This window comes from Oncorhynchus mykiss, chromosome 5 (assembly GCF_057628025.1).
Source record: "Oncorhynchus mykiss isolate SJ-2025 chromosome 5, ASM5762802v1, whole genome shotgun sequence".
Classification (NCBI taxonomy): Eukaryota; Metazoa; Chordata; class Actinopteri; order Salmoniformes; family Salmonidae; genus Oncorhynchus; species Oncorhynchus mykiss.
In genome coordinates this window covers 96,254,821-96,276,213 of record NC_143026.1, presented here as the reverse complement: position 1 = coordinate 96,276,213, position 21,393 = coordinate 96,254,821, and the positions used below count along the sequence as shown (strand labels likewise).

General features: G+C 43.1%; 1 protein-coding gene across 2 annotated transcripts in view; it reads right to left on the bottom strand.

The window, feature by feature from the left end:
- Positions 1–2,595: 2,595 nt before the first annotated feature.
- Positions 2,596–21,393, bottom strand: part of gabra5 (gamma-aminobutyric acid type A receptor subunit alpha5) — a 169,127-nt gene continuing 150,329 nt past the window's right edge. For both annotated transcript variants that reach the window (XM_090236497.1, XM_036978987.2), the window contains exons 9-10: positions 17,876–18,084; positions 2,596–14,290 (exon numbers count right to left, since the gene is read on the bottom strand). In XM_090236497.1, the coding sequence (XP_090092623.1) occupies positions 13,991–14,290; positions 17,876–18,084 (509 nt within the window). In that variant the 3' untranslated portion in view covers positions 2,596–13,990. The remainder of the gene's footprint in view (positions 14,291–17,875; positions 18,085–21,393) is intronic.

The following is a 21,393-nucleotide window of genomic DNA, read 5'->3' as shown; positions in this document are numbered from 1 at the left end:
AAGGTCTAGACACAGTGGGGTAGTTCTGCTTTAAGGTCCAGACACAGTGGGGTAGTTCTGCTTTAAGGTCTAGACATGGTGGGGTAGTTCTGCTTTAAGTTCCAGACACAGTGGGGTAGTTCTGCTTTAAGGTCCAGACAGAGTGGGGTAGTTCTGCTTTAAGGTCCAGACATGGTGGGGTAGTTCTGCTTTAAGGTCTAGATACAGTGGGGTAGTTCTGCTTTAAGGTCCAGACATGGTGGGGTAGTTCCGCTTTAAGTTCCAGATACAGTGGGGTAGTTCTGCTTTAAGGTCCAGACATGGTGGGGTAGTTCTGCTTTAAGGTCTAGATACAGTGGGGTAGTTCTGCTTTAAGGTCCAGACATGGTGGGGTAGTTCCGCTTTAAGTTCCAGACACAGTGGGGTAGTTCTGCTTTAAGGTCCAGACATGGTGGGGTAGTTCTGCTTTAAGGTCCAGACACAGTGGGGTAGTTCTGCTTTAAGGTCTAGACACAGTGGGGTAGTTCTGCTTTAAGGTCCAGACATGGTGGGGTAGTTCTGCTTTAAGTTCCAGACACAGTGGGGTAGTTCTGCTTTAAGGTCCAGACATGGTGGGGTAGTTCTGCTTTAAGGTCTAGACATGGTGGGGTAGTTCTGCTTTAAGGTCTAGACACAGTGGGGTAGTTCTGCTTTAAGGTCCAGACATGGTGACATGGTGGGGTAGTTCTGCTTTAAGGTCTAGACACAGTGGGGTAGTTCTGCTTTAAGGTCCAGACATGGTGGGGTAGTTCTGCTTTAAGGTCCAGACACAGTGGGGTAGTTCTGCTTTAAGGTCCAGACATGGTGACATGGTGGAGTAGTTCTGCTTTAAGGTCTAGACACGGTGGGGTAGTTCTGCGTTAAGGTCTAGACATGGTGGGGTAGTTCTGCTTTAAGGTCCAGACATGGTGGGGTAGTTCTGCTTTAAGGTCCAGACACAGTGGGGTAGTTCTGCTTTAAGGTCTAGACACAGTGGGGTAGTTCTGCTTTAAGGTCCAGACATGGTGACATGGTGGGGTAGTTCTGCTTTAAGGTCTAGACACAGTGGGGTAGTTCTGCTTTAAGGTCCAGACATGGTGGGGTAGTTCTGCTTTAAGGTCTAGACACAGTGGGGTAGTTCTGCTTTAAGGTCCAGACACAGTGGGGTAGTTCTGCTTTAAGGTCTAGACACAGTGGGGTAGTTCTGCTTTAAGGTCCAGACACGGTGGGGTAGTTCTGCTTTAAGGTCCAGACACAGTGGGGTAGTTCTGCTTTAAGGTCCAGACATGGTGGGGTAGTTCTGCTTTAAGGTCTAGACACAGTGGGGTAGTTCTGCTTTAAGGTCTAGACATGGTGGGGTAGTTCTGCTTTAAGGTCCAGACATGGTGACATGGTGGGGTAGTTCTGCTTTAAGGTCCAGACATGGTGGGGTAGTTCTGCTTTAAGGTCCAGGCATGGTGGGGTAGTTCTGCTTTTAGGTCCAGCTGTTGTTACAGAAATCATTTGAAACGTAATGCTACATTCAGGTGCTTCTTACTCTTGGAGAATGACTTGACTTGAGGTGTCCTGTATAAACAGTAGAACTATAGAGAATGATTTGACTTGAGGTGTCCTGTATTGAACTATAGAACTATAGAAAATTATTTGACTTGAGGTGTCCTGTATAAACAGTAGAACTATAGAGAATGATTTGTCTTGAGGTGTCCTGTATAAACAGTAGAACTACAGAGAATGATTTGACTTGAGGTGTCCTGTATAGAACTATAGAACTATAGAGAATGATTTGTCTTGAGGTGTCCTGTATAAACAGTAGAACTATAGAGAATGATTTGACTTGAGGTGTCCTGTATAAACAGTAGAACTATAGAGAATGATTTGTCTTGAGGTGTCCTGTATAAACAGTAGAACTACAGAGAATGATTTGACTTGAGGTGTCCTGTATAGAACTATAGAACTATAGAGAATGATTTGACTTGAGGTGTCCTGTATAAACAGTAGAACTACAGAGAATGATTTGACTTGAGGTGTCCTGTATAGAACTATAGAACTATAGAAAATGATTTGACTTGAGGTGTCCTGTATAAACAGTAGAACTACAGAGAATGATTTGACTTGAGGTGTCCTGTATAGAACTATAGAACTATAGAGAATGATTTGACTTGAGGTGTCCTGTATAAACAGTAGAACTATGGTCATAGCATCTAGAACCTTGATTTCTTCTTGAACTATAGGTAGAACTTTGATCATTTCCAAAGCCATTCTCTCTATTCACATACTGTGGTGTGTTTTCTATTCTGAATGCTAGAGGTTCGGCAAGAGAGCCGCGGAGACCATTGACAACAATAAGCTGATCGAAATTAATTGCTTTAAATTGAACATATTCTGAACACGAAGTAAGAAGCCGTTGTGATGTAGAAAACAGAACATACTCCCATGCTCTCTTTGACCCTTTAAAAGCACTTTGATAAAGAGTTGTTTCGTATTAACAAGAAAGACTGTGGATTTTAAAATGTCGGTTATTCAATGATGATTTTAAATCACCTTTGTGTCCTTTAAATGCAGCCTATTCATTTAAAAATAAATAAAAGGTTGAAAAAAGAAGATTTATCCGTTTTATTTAGCTACAGAACTACTCTGTTTCTCCAGAACAGATACTTAACTAAAAACTGTGAGGAGAAAGATTGAGACATTTTGACTCCAAAAGCATACAAACGATTTGTTCATTAAGAAGATTTGCTTCATCATCATCATCATCAATGCACATAGGAAGGAACAAAACAAATTTCCAGAAGCCTGAAAGAGCATAAATACAGTATGTAAAAAAAAAAAAAAAGCATCCTATTCTGTTAGAGCTGCAAGGCGTTGAGCTTTTCAACTAATCTCTCTGTGTACTTCCCAAATGCACTCTATTCCCTGCACAGAGCAATACCCTTGACCAGAGCCGGATGGGCCCAGGACATCCTATTCCCTGCACAGAGCAATACCCTTGACCAGAGCCGGATGGGCCCAGGACATCCTATTCCCTGTACAGAGCAATACCCCTGATCAGAGCCGGATGGGCCCAGGACATCCTATTCCCTGTACAGAGCAATACCCTTGATCAGAGCCGGATGGGCCCAGGACATCCTATTCCCTGTACAGAGCAATACCCTTGATCAGAGCAGGATGGGCCCAGGACATCCTATTCCCTGTACAGAGCAATACCCTTGACCAGAGCCGAATGGGCCCAGGACACCCTATTCCCTACACAGAGCAATACCCTTGATCAGAGCCGTATGGTCCCAGGACACCCTATTCCCTACACAGAGCGATACCATTGACCAGAGCCGTATGGGCCCAGGACACCCTACTCCCTACATAGAGCCCACGCTCTGGTCAAACGTAGAGTACTATATAGGAAGCAGAGTGTTACTTGGGAGGCCGTCTCTCTCCAGTCACCTAAACTGTAACTTCATGTTACTGTGTCTGCATGTAGTATTTCATCAGTACTGGTGCCCTGTGTATATAACCATGTTACTGTGTCTGCATGTAGCATTTCATCAGTACTGGTGCCCTGTGTATATAACCATGTTACTGTGTCTGCATGTAGTATTTCATCAGTACTGGTGCCCTGTGTATATAACCATGTTACTGTGTCTGCATGTAGTATTTCATCAGTACTGGTGCCCTGTGTATATAACCATGTTACTGTGTCTGCATGTAGTATTTCATCAGTACTGGTGCCCTGTGTATATAACCATGTTACTGTGTCTGCATGTAGTATTTCATCAGTACTGGTGCCCTGTGTATATAACCATGTTACTGTGTCTGCATGTAGCATTTCATCCAAGCTAGGGTTGCTAAATTCAGCTTTCACCAAATTCCTACATTTTCCAGAAATCCTGGTTGACTGCTAAATAGTGTGTATATAACCATGTTATTACCTCGTACCCCTGCACATTGACTCAGTACTGGTACCCTGTGTATATAACCATGTTATTACCTCGTACCCCTGCACATTGACTTAGTACTGGTACCCTGTGTATATAACCATGTTATTACCTCAAACCCCTGTGCATTTACTCCGTACTGGTACCCTGTGTATATAACCATGTTATTACCACATACCTCAGCACATTGACTCCGTACTGGTACCCAGTGTATATAACCATGTTATTACCTGGTACCCTGTGTATATAACCATGTTATTACCTCATACCTCTGTACATTTACTCAGTACTGGTACCCTGTGTATATAACCATGTTATTACCTCATACCCCTGCACATCTACTCAGTACTGGTACCCTGTGTATATAACCATGTTATTACGTCGTACCCTGTGTATATAACCATGTTATTACCTCATACCCCTGTACATCTACTCAGTACTGGTACCCAGTGTATATAACCATGTTATTACCTCATACCCCTGCACATCTACTCAGTACTGGTACCCAGTGTATATAACCATGTTATTACCTCATACCCCTGTACATCTACTCAGTACTGGTACCCAGTGTTTACTGCCAAGTTGTTACTCATTTTTTATTTATTATTTTTCTATTTTTTCTCTGCATTGTTCTAAAGGACCCTTCAGTCAGCATTCCACTGTCAGTCTACACCTGTTGTTTACGGAGCATTTCTCTGTAAGTCTACACCTGTTGTTTACGGAGCATTTCACTGTTAGTCTACACCTGTTGTTCACGAAGCATTCCACTGTCAGTCTACACCTGTTGTTTACGGAGCATTCCACTGTCAGTCTACACCTGTTGTTTACGGAGCATTTCACTGTAAGTCTACACCTGTTGTTTACGGAGCATTCCACTGTCAGTCTACACCTGTTGTTTACGGAGCATTTCTCTGTAAGTCTACACCTGTTGTTTACGGAGCATTGCACTGTTAGTCTACACCTGTTGTTTACGAAGCATTCCACTGTCAGTCTACACCTGTTGTTTACGGAGCATTCCACTGTCAGTCTACACCTGTTGTTTACGGAGCATTTCACTGTAAGTCTACACCTGTTGTTTACGGAGCATTGCACTGTTAGTCTACACCTGTTGTTTACGAAGCATTCCACTGTCAGTCTACACCTGTTGTTTACGGAGCATTCCACTGTCAGTCTACACCTGTTGTTTACGGAGCATTTCACTGTAAGTCTACACCTGTTGTTTACGGAGCATTTCACTGTCAGTCTACACCTGTTGTTTACGGAGCATTCCACTGTCAGTCTACACCTGTTGTTTACGGAGCATTTCTCTGTAAGTCTACACCTGTTGTTTACGGAGCATTTCACTGTTAGTCTACACCTGTTGTTTACGAAGCATTCCACTGTCAGTCTACACCTGTTGTTTACGGAGCATTCCACTGTCAGTCTACACCTGTTGTTTACGGAGCATTTCACTGTAAGTCTACACCTGTTGTTTACGGAGCATTCCACTGTCAGTCTACACCTGTTGTTTACGGAGCATTTCTCTGTAAGTCTACACCTGTTGTTTACGGAGCATTTCACTGTTAGTCTACACCTGTTGTTTACGAAGCATTCCACTGTCAGTCTACACCTGTTGTTTACGGAGCATTCCACTGTCAGTCTACACCTGTTGTTTACGGAGCATTTCACTGTAAGTCTACACCTGTTGTTTACGGAGCATTTCACTGTCAGTCTACACCTGTTGTTTACGGAGCATTCCACTGTCAGTCTACACCTGTTGTTTACGAAGCATTCCACTGTCAGTCTACACCTGTTGTTTACGGAGCATTCCACTGTCAGTCTACACCTGTTGTTTACGGAGCATTCCACTGTCAGTCTACACCTGTTGTTTACGGAGCATTTCTCTGTAAGTCTACACCTGTTGTTTACAGAGCATTTCACTGTTAGTCTACACCTGTTGTTTACGAAGCATTCCACTGTCAGTCTACACCTGTTGTTTACGGAGCATTCCACTGTCAGTCTACACCTGTTGTTTACGGAGCATTTCACTGTAAGTCTACACCTGTTGTTTACGGAGCATTTCAGTGTCAGTCTACACCTGTTGTTTACGGAGCATTCCACTGTCAGTCTACACCTGTTGTTTACGGAGCATTTCACTGTCAGTCTACACCTGTTGTTTACGGAGCATTCCACTGTCAGTCTACACCTGTTGTTTACGGAGCATTTCTCTGTAAGTCTACACCTGTTGTTTACGGAGCATTTCACTGTTAGTCTACACCTGTTGTTTACGAAGCATTGCACTGTCAGTCACACCTGTTGTTTACGGAGCATTCCACTGTCAGTCTACACCTGTTGTTTACGGAGCATTTCACTGTAAGTCTACACCTGTTGTTTACGGAGCATTCCACTGTCAGTCTACACCTGTTGTTTACGGAGCATTTCTCTGTAAGTCTACACCTGTTGTTTACGGAGCATTTCACTGTTAGTCTACACCTGTTGTTTACGAAGCATTCCACTGTCAGTCTACACCTGTTGTTTACGGAGCATTCCACTGTCAGTCTACACCTGTTGTTTACGGAGCATTTCACTGTAAGTCTACACCTGTTGTTTACGGAGCATTTCACTGTCAGTCTACACCTGTTGTTTACGGAGCATTCCACTGTCAGTCTACACCTGTTGTTTACGAAGCATTCCACTGTCAGTCTACACCTGTTGTTTACGGAGCATTCCACTGTCAGTCTACACCTGTTGTTTACGGAGCATTCCACTGTCAGTCTACACCTGTTGTTTACGGAGCATTTCTCTGTAAGTCTACACCTGTTGTTTACGGAGCATTTCACTGTTAGTCTACACCTGTTGTTTACGAAGCATTCCACTGTCAGTCTACACCTGTTGTTTACGGAGCATTCCACTGTCAGTCTACACCTGTTGTTTACGGAGCATTTCACTGTAAGTCTACACCTGTTGTTTACGGAGCATTTCACTGTCAGTCTACACCTGTTGTTTACGGAGCATTCCACTGTCAGTCTACACCTGTTGTTTACGAAGCATTCCACTGTCAGTCTACACCTGTTGTTTACGGAGCATTCCACTGTCAGTCTACACCTGTTGTTTACGGAGCATTCCACTGTCAGTCTACACCTGTTGTTTACGAAGCATTCCACTGTCAGTCTACACCTGTTGTTTACGGAGCATTTCACTGTCAGTCTACACCTGTTGTTTACGAAGCATTCCACTGTCAGTCTACACCTGTTGTTTACGGAGCATTCCACTGTCAGTCTACACCTGTTGTTTACGAAGCATTCCACTGTCAGTCTACACCTGTTGTTTACGGAGGATTCCACTGTCAGTCTACACCTGTTGTTTACGGAGCATTCCACTGTCAGTCTACACCTGTTGTTTACGAAGCATTCCACTGTCAGTCTACACCTGTTGTTTACGGAGCATTCCACTGTCAGTCTACACCTGTTGTTTACGGAGCATTTCACTGTCAGTCTACACCTGTTGTTTACGGAGCATTTCACTGTCAGTCTACACCTGTTGTTTACGGAGCATTCCACTGTCAGTCTACACCTGTTGTTTACGGAGCATTCCACTGTCAGTCTACACCTGTTGTTTACGGAGCATTTCACTGTAAGTCTACACCTGTTGTTTACGGAGCATTTCACTGTCAGTCTACACCTGTTGTTTACGGAGCATTCCACTGTCAGTCTACACCTGTTGTTTACGGAGCATTTCACTGTCAGTCTACACCTGTTGTTTACGGAGCATTCCACTGTCAGTCTACACCTGTTGTTTACGGAGCATTTCTCTGTAAGTCTACACCTGTTGTTTACGGAGCATTTCACTGTTAGTCTACACCTGTTGTTTACGAAGCATTGCACTGTCAGTCACACCTGTTGTTTACGGAGCATTCCACTGTCAGTCTACACCTGTTGTTTACGGAGCATTTCACTGTAAGTCTACACCTGTTGTTTACGGAGCATTCCACTGTCAGTCTACACCTGTTGTTTACGGAGCATTTCTCTGTAAGTCTACACCTGTTGTTTACGGAGCATTTCACTGTTAGTCTACACCTGTTGTTTACGAAGCATTCCACTGTCAGTCTACACCTGTTGTTTACGGAGCATTCCACTGTCAGTCTACACCTGTTGTTTACGGAGCATTTCACTGTAAGTCTACACCTGTTGTTTACGGAGCATTTCACTGTCAGTCTACACCTGTTGTTTACGGAGCATTCCACTGTCAGTCTACACCTGTTGTTTACGAAGCATTCCACTGTCAGTCTACACCTGTTGTTTACGGAGCATTCCACTGTCAGTCTACACCTGTTGTTTACGGAGCATTCCACTGTCAGTCTACACCTGTTGTTTACGGAGCATTTCTCTGTAAGTCTACACCTGTTGTTTACGGAGCATTTCACTGTTAGTCTACACCTGTTGTTTACGAAGCATTCCACTGTCAGTCTACACCTGTTGTTTACGGAGCATTCCACTGTCAGTCTACACCTGTTGTTTACGGAGCATTTCACTGTAAGTCTACACCTGTTGTTTACGGAGCATTTCACTGTCAGTCTACACCTGTTGTTTACGGAGCATTCCACTGTCAGTCTACACCTGTTGTTTACGAAGCATTCCACTGTCAGTCTACACCTGTTGTTTACGGAGCATTCCACTGTCAGTCTACACCTGTTGTTTACGGAGCATTCCACTGTCAGTCTACACCTGTTGTTTACGAAGCATTCCACTGTCAGTCTACACCTGTTGTTTACGGAGCATTTCACTGTCAGTCTACACCTGTTGTTTACGAAGCATTCCACTGTCAGTCTACACCTGTTGTTTACGGAGCATTCCACTGTCAGTCTACACCTGTTGTTTACGAAGCATTCCACTGTCAGTCTACACCTGTTGTTTACGGAGGATTCCACTGTCAGTCTACACCTGTTGTTTACGGAGCATTCCACTGTCAGTCTACACCTGTTGTTTACGAAGCATTCCACTGTCAGTCTACACCTGTTGTTTACGGAGCATTCCACTGTCAGTCTACACCTGTTGTTTACGGAGCATTTCACTGTCAGTCTACACCTGTTGTTTACGGAGCATTTCACTGTCAGTCTACACCTGTTGTTTACGGAGCATTCCACTGTCAGTCTACACCTGTTGTTTACGAAGCATTCCACTGTCAGTCTACACCTGTTGTTTACGGAGCATTCCACTGTCAGTCTACACCTGTTGTTTACGGAGCATGTGACAAATACCTTTTGATTTGATTTGGAAGATTCCTAGAATCAGCAGGGAATCAGGAATCCTCCAAACCGGGATTTCTGGAAAACCTGGGAATTTGGTGAAAGTTACAAGTATTGTGCAAATCCAAATCCAAGCTAACCGTAGTAATTGAATAGAGCCTGGCTAAAAGCAGCAGGCTATATCATACACAGATGTCTTTCACGGAGCATCTACCAATCCCTTCAGGATTTCACAGGGATTTTTTGTGTTATTTTGTGGGCAAAAAGTATTGATTTTGATTTCTGACATTTTGCATATGCGATGATTTCGTCCAATTTCAGATGGCAGAAGTACGGAATCCTGCAGGGACTGATCTTCAAGCATAAAGCTGCCAATTATCACTTCACAGCTCAAATTCAGTTCTTCTTTCAACTTTCAACAGAAAATTTGCTATGTAGTTAGACAACAATAGATGACGAACATTGTAACGCTGGCTTTTCAAAAAGTAATTGCAAGAAATGTCAGTGCATTCGTGAAGAATTATCAATCTGAAGCCAACACATTGATCATGGCTATTATCTTCTTCTAACAAGCTAAGTGGAGATCCATGTGCTTGGGCCACAGCTTAAACAGCTTTCAGCCCATTTTGTACAAAGCAAGGTGCTTCCCAAATGGCAACCTATTCCCTAGGCTATACAGTGCACTGTGTTTGACCAAGGTCCACAGGGCTCTGGTCAATAGTAGTGCACAATTTAGATAAGAGTGCCATGTGAAACGCAACCCAAGATTTTCAAAGATAAAATCAGGCTTCATAGTAGTAGTAAGAAATGAATACAGTAGTCATATAGTACTAATACAGTAGTCAGAGTAGTATTACAGTAGTCATAGAGTATTAATACAGTAGTCATATAGTACTAATACAGTAGTCAGAGTAGTATTACAGTGGTCATAGAGTATTAATACAGTAGTCATATAGTACTAATACAGTAGTCATATAGTACTAATACAGTAGTCAGAGTAGTATTACAGTAGTCATATAGTACTAATACAGTAGTCATATAGTACTAATACAGTAGTCATATAGTACTAATACAGTAGTCATATAGTATTAATACAGTGGTCATATAGTACTAATACAGTGGTCATATAGTACTAATACAGTAGTCATGTAGTACTAATACAGTAGTCATGTAGTACTAATACAGTAGTACTAATACAGTAGTCATATAGTACTAATACAGTAGTCATATAGTAGTATTACAGTGGACATATAGTACTAATACAGTACTCATACAGTACTAATACCGTGGGCATAGCGTAGAGACATTATTTTGCATAGCATTTGGCCTCGCTGTCCTTTTAGCAACAGAAAGCATCTGGACCTGTGTGAGAAAATGATGTAAATGCCAAATGTTCCCGGTCGAGTTTACCTGTTCCAAATGGTACCCTGTTCCCTATAGGGCCCAGAGCCCTTTGGTTTCTGGTCAAAAGTAGTGCACTTTATAGGGAATAGGGTGCAATTTGGGATGCAGAGTTGGTGGCAGAAACTAATCATCAGTGATGACTATCTGGAGTTCTAGAAACATGGAGGAGCAAAAGAAAGGACTGTTTTAAGAAAGTAGAAGCTGTGTTATCATACCGTAGAAAGAGTCAAGGCAAACATGGCAATACTATTCCCATAGAAATAATATCTGTAGATTGGGGTTGCATCGCAATACCAGGTCAAACATACGGAAAGTACCCATATGTTTACCTGTCAAATTGCCAGGGTTAGAGGCTCCAAGCCCTTTCTAGAAATTCTATTTCTATGACTATATCCATATTATAGCTCTCATATTATAGTTTGTGTTGAGATGAAAACAATAAGAGCATAACTCTCCTAGTAAACCATGATGATTAGAATAAGGGATTAAGACCATAACTCTCCTAGTAAACCATGATGAGTAGAATAAAGGATTAAGAGCATAACTCTCCTAGTAAACCATGATGAGTAGAATAAGGGATTAAGAGCATAACTCTCCTAGTAAACCATGATGAGTAGAATAAGGGATTAAGAGCATAACTCCTAGTAAACCATGATGAGTAGAATAAGGGATTAAGAGCATAACTCTCCTAGTAAACCATGATGAGTAGAATAAGGGATTAAGAGCATAACTCTCCTAGTAAACCATGATGAGTAGAATAAGGGATTAAGAGCATAACTCTCCTAGTAAACCATGATGAGTAGAATAATTGATTAATTGCTTGGCATTGTGTTCGATATGATAGCAGTATGTGGGTCCAGTTTATGCAACAGTATGTCTGTAGTGGTTTAGTGTAGTGGACTAGTGTAGTGGTAGAGTGTAGTGGTTTACTGGTATAGTGTAGTGGTATAGTGGTATAGTGTAGTGGTAGAGTGTAGTGGTATAGTCTAGTGGTGTAGTGTAGTGGTGTAGTGTAGTAGTGTAGTGTAGTGTAGTGGTTTAGTGGTATGGTGTAGTGGTATAGTGTAGTGGTATAGTATAGTGGTGTAGTGTAGTGGTTTAGTGTAGTAGTGTTGTGTAGTAGTGTAGTGTAGTAGTGTAGTGTAGTGGTGTAGTGTAGTGGTATAGTGTAGTGGTAGAGTGTAGTGGTTTAGTCTAGTGGTGTAGTGTAGTGGTGTAGTGTAGTGGTGTAGTAGTGTAGTGTAGTGTAGTAGTGTAGTGGTATGGTGTAGTGGTGTAGTAGTGTAGTGGTATAGTATAGTGGTGTAGTGTAGTGGTTTAGTGTAGTAGTGTAGTGTAGTGGTTTACTGGTATAGTGTAATAGTGTAGTGTAGTAGTGTAGTGTAGTAGTATAGTGGTATAGTGTAGTAGTGTAGTGTAGTGGTATAGTGTAGTGGTGTACTGGTATAGTGGTGTAGTGTAGTGGTATAGTGTGGTAGTGCAGTGGTATTATGTAGTGGTGTAGTGGTATAGTATAGTGGTGTAGTGTAGTGGTATAGTGTAGTGGTGTAGTGTAGTGTAGTGGTATAGTGTAGTGTATAGTGTAGTGGTGTAGTGTAGTGGTGTAGTGTAGTAGTATTGTGTAGTAGTGTAGTGGTGTACTGGTATAGTGTAGTGTTATAGTGTATTGGTGTAGTGTAGTAGTGTAGTGGTGTAGTGTAGTGGTATAGTGTAGTGGTGTAGTGTAGTGTAGTGGTATAGTGTAGTGGTATAGTGTAGTGGTGTAGTGTAGTGGTGTAGTGGAGTAGTGTAGTGGTGTAGTGTAGTGGTATAGTGTAGTGGTGTAGTGTAGTAGTGTAGTGGTATAGTGTAGTGGTGTAGTGGTGTAGTGGTGTGGTGTAGTGGTGTAGTGGTGTAGTGGTATAGTGTAGTGGTATTGGTGTAGTGTAGTGGTGTAGTGGTATAGTGTAGTGGTGTAGTGTAGTGGTGTAGTGGTGTAGTGGTATGGTGTAGTGGTGTAGTGGTGTGGTGTAGTGGTGTAGTGGTATAGTGTAGTGGTGTAGTGTAGTGGTGTAGTGGTGTAGTGGTATGGTGTAGTGGTGTAGTGGTATGGTGTAGTGGTGTAGTGGTGTGGTGTAGTGGTGTAGTGGTATAGTGTAGTGGTGTAGTGTAGTGGTGTAGTGGTGTAGTGGTGTAGTGGTGTAGTGGTGTAGTGTAGTGGTGTAGTGGTGTAGTGGTGTGGTGTAGTGGTGTAGTGGTGTAGTGGTGTGGTGTAGTGGTGTAGTGGTGTGGTGTAGTGGTGTAGTGGTATAGTGTAGTGGTGTAGTGTAGTGGTGTAGTGGTGTAGTGGTGTGGTGTAGTGGTGTAGTGGTATAGTGTAGTGGTGTAGTGTAGTGGTGTAGTGGTGTAGTGGTGTAGTGTAGTGGTGTAGTGGTGTAGTGGTGTGGTGTAGTGGTGTAGTGGTGTAGTGGTGTGGTGTAGTGGTGTAGTGGTGTGGTGTAGTGGTGTAGTGGTATAGTGTAGTGGTGTAGTGTAGTGGTGTAGTGGTGTAGTGGTATAGTGTAGTGGTGTAGTGGTGTAGTGGTGTGGTGTAGTGGTGTAGTGGTGTAGTGGTGTGGTGTAGTGGTGTAGTGTAGTGGTGTAGTGGTGTGGTGTAGTGTAGTGGTATAGTGTAGTGGTATAGTGTAGTGGTGTAGTGTAGTGGTATTGGTGTAGTGTAGTGGTGTAGTGGTATAGTGTAGTGGTAGAGTGTAGTGGTATGGTGTAGTGGTATATTGGTATAGTGGTATAGTGGTATAGTGGTGTAGTGCTATGGTATAGTGGTATAGTGTAGTGGTATAGTGTAGTGGTGTTAGTGGAGTGGTATAGTAGTGTAGTGGTATGGTGTAGTGGTGTAGTAGTGTAGTGGCGTAGTGGTGTAGTGCTGTAGTGGTATAGTGGTATGGTGTAGTGGTGTAGTAGGGTAGTGGTGTAGTGGTAGAGTGTTGTGGTAGTGGTGTAGTGTAGTGGTGTAGTGGTAGAGTGTCGAGGTATCGTGTAGTGGTGTAGTGTAGTGGTATAGTGTAGTGGTGTAGTGTAGTGGTTTAGTGTAGTGGTATACTGGTATAGTGTAGTGGTGTAGTGTAGTGGTTTAGTGTAGTGGTATAGTGTAGTGGTGTAGTGTAGTGGTTTAGTGTAGTGGTATAGTGTAATGGGGTGAAACAGGAGCCTCTGTCACAAATTCCAGAAATATAATAAAATGCCCTACTTTTGACCAGAGCCCCTACCTAACCCTAACCTTAACCTTAACTCTAACCCTAACCTTAACTCTAAACCTAACCCTAACCTTAACTCTAACCCTAACCTTAACCCTAACCTTAACTCTAAACCTAACCCTAACGTCATGTGCCCTGATCAAAAGTAATGCACTCCATAGGCAACAGGGGGCGTTTAAGGCCACTTCCCTGGCCTTCTCCTTCTATGTATAGGGGTTCACAGCTCCTTTGATCACTGGTTCCCTGTTGAGGTACGTAGCCCAGTAAACCAGGTTGAATGTCCCAAACAGAACAGGAAACACTATACGGGACATCTTGTCGATCTTGCTGACGCTGTTGTAAGTCTTTTTGGGGTCGGGGGTCTTGACCTCAGCCAGTTTCAGCTGGATGTCTGCGCTGTTAGAGATGGTGGAGATGGCATTGTCCTTAGTCAGGTTGGGAGTGTAGCTGACCCCAGCTGAACAGGTGTTGTTAGGTTTCTTGGACAGAGCCGTAGGGTTTTTCTGGTCAGGAGAAGGACAAAAGGAAAACATTGTTTCAGTATTTCATTCTAAATTCACATTGATAACATTGAATCCTATTTAAATGAGGAAACATCTTGGCTCTGAACACAACTTTCCCTTAGTAAGCTGAGTACTATAGCAACAGTGGTAAAGAAAGAATAGAATAGACATTCTAGACTGACGTTGGGGCTTCAGTGAAAACGATGGAAGCAATGTGTTAAGGATGATTGGCTGTAAACAAAATCAGGGCATCAATAGTATCAATAGTAGTACAGCATTACTAGTAAAGGTATCAATAGTGTCATGACGGGCCTGTGAGGATCAGCTCTACAGAGATATCTCTACGTCCCGCAGAGTGGGGGGGTTATGACACCTCACGCCCATCGTAAATTTTAGGGCAGCAGACTAATCCTTTTTCCTTTAGTGTTTGGGACTGGAAGGTCTGTGTGTACCGTATGGAGAGTCGACCATAGAACTGTAACATGCATTAAATGGACTGGAATGTCTGTGTGTACCGTGTGTACCGCAGATACCCAACAGAGATACCCAACAGAGATACTCAACAGAGATACCCAACAGAGATACCCAACAGAGATACCCAACAGAGATACCCAACAGAGATACCCAACAGAGATACCCAACAGAGATACCCAAAAGAGATACCCAACAGAGATACCCAACAGAGATACCCAAAAGAGATACCCAACAGAGATACCCAAAAGAGACTTTCAACAGGTAAATACATGCATTATAATACCTCTTACCCATAAGAGAGGCAGTTCGGGGCAAGGTGTTCGGGCCAAACTAAGCATAGTTTACAAATATATTCAAGTGTTGCTTTTCTCTCTCTCTTTAAATCTCCATCTTGTGTAACACGTGTCATTTTGTGTCGGTCCGCTATGGACCTGTTGTCATTGTATTAAGTTCTAACCAATAACCTAGTCCTAGACTATGTGTGTATGTGTATCTTATGTTATCATTTAGCTTGTTAGTAATTAAATAATAAACTCAACGTGTGTGGTATGGAGTGATTGCTGAGACCGGGGTTTGTGCAGATTTACGAATTATGCAACGTTCAGAATGAGACTGACGAGGGAATTAATTAATTAGTGACTGCTATGACATCAATATTTTCAGACCTCAATAGTACAGTGTATCAATTGTACAGTTTAACTAGTTAAGGTATCAATACTACAGTTTAACTAGTTAAGGTATCAATAGTACAGTTTAACTAGTTAAGGTATCAAAGGTACAGTGTATCAATAGTACAGTTTAACTAGTTAAGGTATCAAAGGTACAGTTTAACTAGTTAAGGTATCAATAGTACAGTATATCAATAGTACAGTTTAACTAGTTATGGTATCAATAGTACAGTTTAACTACTAAGGTATCAAAGGTACAGTTTAACCTAGTTAAGGTATCAATATAACAGTGTGACTAGTAAAGGTATCAATAGTACAGTGTAACTAGTTAAGGTATCAATATAACAGTGTAACTAGTTAAGGTATCAATATAACAGTGTAACTAGTTAAGGTATCAATATAACAGTGTAACTAGTTAAGGTATCAATATAACAGTGTAACTAGTTAAGGTATCAATATAACAGTGTAACTAGTATCAAAAGTCTTCTGAATATACATGAATAAACAATCCAGCTTTCCAAAGATCAACACTTTTTTATTTCACGGAAGAAATCAACCAACACACAAACAGAGCAATCCCAGCCCACACACAAACAGAGCAATCCCAGCCCACACACAAACAGAGCAATCCCAGCCCACACACAAACAGAGCAATCCCAGCCCACACACAAACAGAGCAATCCCAGCCCACAGACAAACAGAGCAATCCCAGCCCACACACAAACAGAGCAATCCCAGCCCACAGACAATCGATGCATGCCCAACCCACAGACAATCGATGCATACCCAGCCCACAGACAATCGATGCATACCCAGCCCACAGACAATCGATGCATACCCAGCCCACAGACAATCGATGCATGCCCAACCCACACACAATCGATGCATACCCAACCCACAGACAATCGATGCATACCCAGCCCACAGACAATCGATGCATGCCCAGCCCACAGACAATCGATGCATACCCAGCCCACAGACAATCGATGCATGCCCAGCCCACAGACAATCGATGCATACCCAACCCACAGACAATCGATGCATACCCAGCCCACAGACAATCGATGCATGCCCAGCCCACAGACAATCGATGCATACCCAACCCACAGACAATCGATGCATGCCCAGCCCACAGACAATCGATACATACCCAGCCCACAGACAATCGATGCATGCCCAGCCCACAGACAATCGATGCATACCCAACCCACAGACAATCGATGCATGCCCAGCCCACAGACAATCGATACATACCCAGCCCACAGACAATCGATGCATGCCCAGCCCACAGACAATCGATGCATACCCAGCCCACAGACAATCGATGCATGCCCAGTCCACACACAATCGATGCATACCCAGCCCACAGACAATCGATGCATGCCCAGCCCACAGACAATCGATGCATGCCCAGCCCACACACAATCGATGCATACCCAACCCACAGACAATCGATGCATGCCCAGCCCACAGACAATCGATGCATACCCAGCCCACAGACAATCGATGCATGCCCAGCCCACACACAATCGATGCATGCCCAGCCCACAGACAATCGATGCATGCCCAGCCCACAGACAATCGATGCATGCCCAGCCCACAGACAATCGATGCATGCCCAGCCCACACACAATCGATGCATGCCCAGCCCACAGACAATCGATGCATGCCCAGTCCACACACAATCGATGCATGCCCAGCCCACAGACAATCGATGCATGCCCAGCCCACAGACAATCGATACATACCCAGCCCACAGACAATCGATGCATGCCCAGTCCACACACAAAGGGATGCATGCCCAGCCCACAGACAAACGGATGCATGCCCAGCCCACAGACAAGGCCAGTAGCTAGGGGAGGATAAATGCTAGCAGGAGATAGTGGACTGCCTCAGTGCCTGGAGGCTGGCAGAGCCTGGAAGCTGGCATAGCCTGGATCCACGCAGAGCCTGGAGGCTGGCAGAGCTTGGAGACTGGCAGAGCTTGGAGACTGGCAGAGCCTGGACCCTGGCAGAGCCTGGAGACTGGCAGACCCTGGACCCTGGCAGAGCCTGGAGATTGGCAGAGCCTGGAGATTGGCAGAGCCTGGACCCTGGCAGAGCCTTGAGACTGGCAGAGCCTAGACCCTGGCAGAGCCTGGAGACTGGCAGAGCCTAGACCCTGGCAGAGCCTGGACCCTGCCAGAGCCTGGGGATTGGCAGAGCCTGGACCCTGGCAGGTTGAGCTGTGTACCTATTGACTCACACACACACACACACACACACACACACAGAGACACACACACATAAACACATCCATAACACACTCACAATACACTCACACACAAACATAAGCACACCTACAACACACACAAACATAAACACACCCACAACACACAAACATAAACACACCCACACACACACACACACACACCTATCCACCCACCTACAAATACACACACACCTTACGCGTATCCTCCATGGCTTTCTTCCCATCCCAGGCCCAGCTCCTCTTGGTAAAGTAGTTGACGGTAGCGAACTCGATAAGAGCAGAGAAGACGAAGGCATAACAGACTGCTATGAACCAGTCCATGGCTGTGGCATACGCCACCTTGGGCAGAGAGTTACGGGCACTGATGCTAAGAGTGGTCATGGTCAGCACGGTGGTCACACCTATGAAGAGAGATGAGGAAGGAGAAACATAATGGAGAGAAGGACAAACCAAGGCTGGTTTCAGGCATTTTCTCTGTCCACGAGGAGATCTTTTCCCATTGTTTCCGTAACTCTCTGGCCCAAGGTGGCGTATGCAACGCAGAGAGATGGAGACACTTAGAGAAACAGAGAGAAACAGGCAAATAGAGAGAGAAACAGGAAGAAACAGACAAATAGAGAGAGAAACAGGAAGAAACAGACAAATAGAGAGAGAAACAGGAAGAAACAGACAAATAGAAACAGATATGCTGGGTACCTACTGACCAAGAAAATATGTTATGAAAAATGAAAACAATTCTATTTAAAAATATATAATTTTTTTAAATTATTATTATTTCATTTTTATTTAACCTTTATTTAACTAGGCAAGTCAGTTAAGAACAAATTCTTATTTACAATGACGGCCTACACCGGCCAAACCCGGACGACGCTGGACCATTGGTGCGCCGCCCTGTGGGACTCCACATCACGGCCGGTTGTGATGCAGCCCGGACATGCCTTATTAAAATAATGGTTTAAGGAAATACACCACGTTACTATAACACAAAACAGCTCAATCAATCAAGCCTGATAGTGCTGTCAGTACAAAAGCAAAGCATATGATAAAAACAAGATTGAAAAGGTAGCGGAATGGGGTAATGTCTTAGTGTGGGGTGGGAAGAATGCAATTAAAAAACCTTGTGTGTGGTACAGCTCACATTAGTGTTGGGGCACCTCTACTAAGACTATGAATTAGGCTGTTTGAGAAGGTTTGAATCCTAAGCAACCTGCCAACACATTGTTGGAAGTACAACAGACCAACATAACTACTGCAGTAGGTCAAAGCTGTACGCTACAAAACCTCAGTAGAGCATTGGGTGGAAAATGCATTGTGGTGCTCATGGGAATTTCCTTTCGTTTTTTTGCCTTCAGAAAACTGTCACATTACTGACTAAAGACAGTCCTGGCATCTACAGACTCATAGAGATGCAATATAATTCTGTTGTCACATTACTGACTAAAGACAGTCCTGGAGGGGACAGACTCATAGAGATGCAATATAATTTTGTTGTCACATTACTGACCGAAGACAGTCCTGGAGGGGACAGACTCATAGAGATGCAATATAATTTTGTTGTCACATTACTGACCGAAGACAGTCCTGGCATCTACAGACTCATAGAGATGCAATATAATTCTGTTGTCACATTACTGACCGAAGACAGTCCTGGCATCTACAGACTCATAGAGATGCAATATAATTCTGTTGTCACATTACTGACTAAAGACAGTCCTGGCATGTACAGACTCATAGAGATGCAATATAATTTTGTTGTCACATTACTGACCGAAGACAGTCCTGGCATCTACAGACTCATAGAGATGCAATATAATTCTGTTGTCACGCTACTGACTAAAGACAGTCCTGGCATCTACAGACTCATAGAGATGCAATATAATTCTGTTGTCACATTACTGACTAAAGACAGTCCTGGCGGGGACAGACTCATAGAGATGCAATATAATTTTGTTGTCACATTACTGACTAAAGACAGTCCTGGCGGGGACAGACTCATAGAGATGCAATATAATTTTGTTGTCACATTACTGACTAAAGACAGTCCTGGCGGGGACAGACTCATAGAGATGCAATATAATTTTGTTGTCACATTACTGACTAAAGACAGTCCTGGCATCTACAGACTCATAGAGATGCAATATAATTCTGTTGTCACATTACTGACTAAAGACAGTCCTGGCATCTACAGACTCATAGAGATGCAATATAATTTTGTTGTCACATTACTGACTAAAGACAGTCCTGGCATCTACAGACTCATAGAGATGCAATATAATTCTGTTGTCACATTACTGACCGAAGACAGTCCTGGAGGGGACAGACTCAGAGATGCAATATAATTTTGTTGTCACATTACTGACCGAAGACAGTCCTGGCGGGGACAGACTCATAGAGATGCAATATAATTCTGTTGTCACATTACTGACTAAAGACAGTCCTGGCATCTACAGACTCATAGAGATGCAATATAATTTTGTTGTCACATTGCTGACCGAAGACAGTCCTGGCATCTACAGACTCATAGAGATGCAATATAATTCTGTTGTCACATTACTGACCGAAGACAGTCCTGGCATGTACAGACTCATAGAGATGCAATATAATTCTGTTGTCACATTACTGACCGAAGACAGTCCTGGCATCTACAGACTCATAGAGATGCAATATAATTCTGTTGTCACATTACTGACCGAAGACAGTCCTGGCATGTACAGACTCATAGAGATGCAATATAATTCTGTTGTCACATTACTGACCGAAGACAGTCCTGGCATCTACAGACTCATAGAGATGCAATATAATTCTGTTGTCACATTACTGACCGAAGACAGTCCTGGCATCTACAGACTCATAGAGATGCAATATAATTCTGTTGTCACATTACTGACCGAAGACAGTCCTGGCATCTACAGACTCATAGAGATGCAATATAATTTTGTTGTCACGCTACTGACTAAAGACAGTCCTGGCATCTACAGACTCATAGAGATGCAATATAATTTTGTTGTCACATTACTGACTAAAGACAGTCCTGGCATCTACAGACTCATAGAGATGCAATATAATTCTGTTGTCACATTACTGACTAAAGACAGTCCTGGCATCTACAGACTCATAGAGATGCAATATAATTTTGTTGTCACATTACTGACTAAAGACAGTCCTGGCATCTACAGACTCATAGAGATGCAATATAATTCTGTTGTCACATTACTGACCGAAGACAGTCCTGGCATGTACAGACTCATAGAGATGCAATATAATTCTGCTGTCACATTACTGACTAAAGACAGTCCTGGCATCTACAGACTCATAGAGATGCAATATAATTCTGTTGTCACATTACTGACTAAAGACAGTCCTGGCATCTACAGACTCATAGAGATGCAATATAATTCTGTTGTCACATTACTGACTAAAGACAGTCCTGGCATCTACAGACTCATAGAGATGCAATATAATTCTGTTGTCACATTACTGACTAAAGACAGTCCTGGCATCTACAGACTCATAGAGATGCAATATAATTTTGTTGTCACATTACTGACTAAAGACAGTCCTGGCATGTACAGACTCATAGAGATGCAATATAATTCTGCTGTCACATTACTGACTAAAGACAGTCCTGGCATCTACAGACTCATAGAGATGCAATATAATTCTGTTGTCACATTACTGACTAAAGACAGTCCTGGCATCTACAGACTCAT